The sequence below is a fragment of the Trachurus japonicus genome, chromosome 14 (genome assembly GCF_045865225.1).
Source record: "Trachurus japonicus isolate A0001 chromosome 14, Traja_1.0".
Lineage (NCBI taxonomy): Eukaryota > Metazoa > Chordata > Actinopteri > Carangiformes > Carangidae > Trachurus > Trachurus japonicus.
This window is the reverse complement of record NC_140920.1, coordinates 25,746,864-25,751,229: the sequence shown is the minus strand read 5'-3', so window position 1 is coordinate 25,751,229 and position 4,366 is coordinate 25,746,864. Positions and strand designations below refer to the sequence as shown.

The 4,366-nt window shown below is 43.4% G+C and overlaps 1 protein-coding gene across 1 annotated transcript; it reads left to right on the top strand.

Moving 5' to 3' along the window:
• The first annotated feature begins 2,879 nt into the window (after positions 1–2,879).
• LOC146974862 (olfactory receptor 1-like) lies at positions 2,880–4,366 on the top strand. The gene is made up of 4 exons (XM_085798952.1): positions 2,880–3,102; positions 3,319–3,496; positions 3,581–3,884; positions 4,073–4,366. Exons 1-4 carry the CDS (start codon positions 2,880–2,882, stop codon positions 4,364–4,366), a joined length of 999 nt encoding a protein of 332 aa, XP_085655078.1.

Here is a 4,366-nt window from a genome sequence, read left to right as displayed (position 1 = left end):
ACGCTGTGAAGTTCTGGTGGCATTTTTCGGCTTGCCAGCATCTCTCTGTGTATGACACAATGTGTAGATTCACATTCAGGTGCAACCTCCTTAATCCGAGCAGTTAAACCAGACAGCCGTCCGGTCATGGCAGCAGCTCCATCTGTGCATATGCAGACACAAAAAGATCATTTAAGTTTTCCTGATACATAATCATCCAGCGTCTTAAATAGTTCTGCGGCTGTGGTTTTGGTTGTCAACGATAGTGCACACAACATATCCTCATCCACATCCTCCTGATAAAGGTATCGCACATAAACAAGTAGTATTGCCTTGTTGTCCACATCTATAGACTCGTCAACCTGCAGTGCGTACCACGGTGATGTATTAATCCTCTCCAACAACTGTGTCTCAATGTCCTCTGCTATTTCCTCGATGCGCCACGTGACGGTGCTAGCTGACAGAGGGACCTGTGCTATCTTTTTAACCGCAGCCTCCCCAAAAAGTTCACAGCAAATGTCTTCAGTCGCCAGAAGAATCAATTCTTCACCAATAGTGAATGGTTTTTTAGCCTTAGCCTTAGCTATTCGGTTAGCCACCCAGTAGGATACTTAGTGCACTTGCATTTGTTCATGTAGACCCCCTCAGTAATTGCTTCTGTCCTTCTTGTTCCTGCTTTTTTCTTTCAAAATACTCCAAAGGCTTGTTTTTTAATACAGGGTGCTTGGTCTCCAAGTGGTGAAGCAGTTTTGAAGGCTTCATTTCCTCATGAGCCGGTCACCGCATATTATGCACAGCAGGGCTTGGTGCGTGGGAATCCCCTGTCGCGATAAATCCATATTTTAAGTAGGTCTCCTGGTACTGTCTGTTAAATGCAGCTTTCTTTTTCTTGGTAGGCATAGGCTCTTCTTCTGTCACCTCACTGGCCCCTTTCCCCTTTGCAAAGAGACTCTCCAAAGACGTCTGTTTTTTACTCATCTTTCTAGCTTGTGGGTTTAATATTAGCGCTAACCGTTAATGTATCACGTGACCGAGACAAGCATATTGACATGTGTCAAGCGCATAGGTCAAGTGATGTCAAGAGTGGGTCACGTGAGTCATAGACGGATGTAAAGGAGAGAATTCAGAGAATTTTTCAAAATAAAAGATTGTTCAGACTCGAACAATAAATAAAACGGAAATAATGTAAGTTATTTATTCTGTCTGTGCGGCCCGGTACCAAACGACCCACGGACCGGTAGCTACCAGGGATTGGGGACCACTGCATTATTACACACTCACGTTGGGTCATTGAGCCAGTTCTGGTTTTGATTTCCACTGAGATTCAGTTTAAAGGGATACGCCAACATTTTTTTTCTTCGTGTCTTGCCTCACTCCCGAGTCCATGACAAGCAGATAGGCACCATCCTTTCGCCCGTAATTAGCTTAGCTCAAACGCTGGAAGTGTATCGGTAGTGTTAGCCTGCCTCATCAGAGACACTCTTCAACAACTCTAAACGGAAACGGGCCGATCTTCATCTCAGAGCTGACAAAACTCTCTGGTAAGGCATCTTGAGCGGTCAAATGGGACGAGTTTTGACCGGGACGAGATCGGTCAAAACGGAGGGTTCAAGCAAAGACGGTTTATTTTGGTTCAAGCTAGCTACATCGAGGGTAGGTTAGCTTCCTATTTCAAAGTAAAAGCACTTCTAAACTTCAACTTCTAAAGGGCAATGGGTGTTTTATTTTGTGAAAGTAACCGGAAGCGCGTTGGTCACAACCGCTAGCTTGAGTAGCGCCAAATTCGTCCAAACAAAATTGTAAACAGCTGGTATTTAGACAAACTAACGACACGCTGCTGAGCTAAACGGCTACTTTCTCGCCTAAAAATGTTTGAAATGTCGATAAAGTGATATATTTACAGAGTTTAGAGCTAAAATGAAATCAGCTTCTGACTGCTGATTTCGGCTCGGGTAGGAGGCAGGCTAACACTACCTATACACTTCCAGTGTTTGAGCTAAGCTAATTATGGGCGATACAGGCTCTATCTCCCTTGTTACTGCACGCACAGTCGAAAGGATGGTGTATATCTTCTTGTCATGGACTCGGGAGTGAGGCGAGACACGAAAAAAATGTTGGCGTATCCCTTTAAAGCAGAAGTAAGCGGAATTTTTGTGTTAATATAAGTCTTATATAGTTATATCTTCCGATGGTAATCACTTTTATAGAGTGTTTGGTCCGAAACACGGGTCTGTCAGTCACTCTGCTCTGCTGTAAGCCGAGGAGAAAACTTTCCTTGTATCCTACAACCTTTATCCAATGAGGAGAGAGAACGGCATAAAGGGCTGTGTGTGCAGCCAAGGGATGCGCGTGAATGTGGTGACTGGTGCAATTGTCACCATGATAACTTGAGCGTGCTACTTTTTCTCCTCCTCTGGGGCAAAGTTGTATAAACACTGGTTGAATCTAGACCGTCACAGAACCTTTATGAACTAGAGAGGCTGCTGCTGCCTCTGGTTGTCTGGCAATTAACTCAAAAGTGAGGTAAGCAGTGAGCTTTGAATCCCATCTGAAAATCCACCGTTTTAAACAGGCCTACTACCACTAACTTTCAAAGTTGATCTTTGCTGCTGCAGATTTCTGATTTGTTTTACTTCAGCTCTGCTTTTACTGTTGATTTTATTGTCTTATTACCGATTTGTTTTATTGTTAAAGTGTTTCTTTACAGTGTCTTTATATTGTCCTTCACTGTCTTTTTTAATTGTTTCTGTAAGGTGACCTTGAGTGTCATGAAAGGTGCGTCTAAATAAAATGTATTGTAATAATAATAATTATTATTATTAAGCACTGAAATAACATCTCAGATCCTCAGCTCTCCCTCAGCTTTGTGCTGCTGTAACTCCACTGACTCTGTCTTCAGTATGTTTCAGGTGGCTGAGAACTACACGCGTGTGTCACAGGTTGTCATTGTGGGCTTCCCGGGCCTGCAGCCTGAGTACTTTGTCCTGGTGGGGTGTTTCTTCTTCTTCCTCTATGTGACCACTTTTCTGGGAAACCTCCTGCTAGTAGTGGTGTTTGCTTTGGAGCACAAACTTCAAAAGCCCATGTACATCGTCATGGTCAGCCTGGCTCTCTCAGACATTGGTAAACATGGTATCATTTGTCTCACATGCCATTAAGCTTACAGGATAAGGTGTATTAGGTGTTGCAAAAAAACATACAGATACAACACTGACCAATATGAGTCTGCCTGCTATGTGTGATATGGTATCAGAGCTTTAAAATGAATGTGATCTTATATCTGTCATGATATGTAATCTGCTTTGTTTGACATCTCTCTCTATTCTCTTTTTCCTGTAGGTTTTGCCACAGTGGCTTTACCCAAACTAATTGCTCGCTACTGGTGGAATGATGGTAGTCTCAGCTTACACACGTGTTTCTTCCAGAGACACATGATCCACTATTTTGGCTCCTTGAATTCCCTGATTTTATTGACCATGGCCCTGGACAGATATCTGGCCATCTGTTTTCCTCTCAGGTGATAAGTCTGTCTAAATCTCTTTTCTCTTTCCCTGTCACCATCCTTCTCCCCTTCATTGCTTCTCTGTCTGCCTCCCTTCAGATACCCCATGGTGATGTCAAACAAAACCATGACAGGCTTGACTCTTTTCTGCTGGGTGGTGGCACACGTCTTCCCTGGCATCGGCACCATCATCTTCACAACGGTGATGTTCTGTGGACCCAACCAGATCATCCATGCCTTCTGTAATACCATCTCAGTCAGGCCTTTAGTGTGTGAGGACACCAGTCAACATTACAACACCACCTTTGCTGCAGCGATGTTCATTCTTTATGTTCCCTTTTCCTTCATCATCCTCTCTTACATTTGCATCGTGGTCTCAGTGTTGCGCATGGCCAGAGGACAGGTGAGGCTCTGCTGTTTATATACTGATATGTAGGAAATATGTATGTTAGTCAGATATTTCTATAACACAAAAATGAACACCCTAAGTGCTCCATAAAATCCACAAGGTCACAGACATTGCCAAGATTATAGCATTTTATTTCACTGCTTTCCTAAATTTCAAAAACGTTTTCTACATTTTTGTTTTAGGGGAGAATGAAGGCCTTCTCTACCTGTGCCACCCAGGGCTGTATCATTTCTATCTACTACATACCCCGTTTCTTTGTCTACGCCACACCTTACTTTCCTAACCTGACACTGACCCCTGACAAGCGAATAGCCACCAGCCTCTTCTACAGTCTGTTCCCCCCACTCATCAACCCGTTCATCTACTGTCTGAGAACCACAGAGATCAAGCAAATATTCATTCGCTGGGTGCAGAAAAAAAAGATCATTGTTCTTACAAAGCAAGGCCAAGATGCTGCTTTCACCATATCACACTGA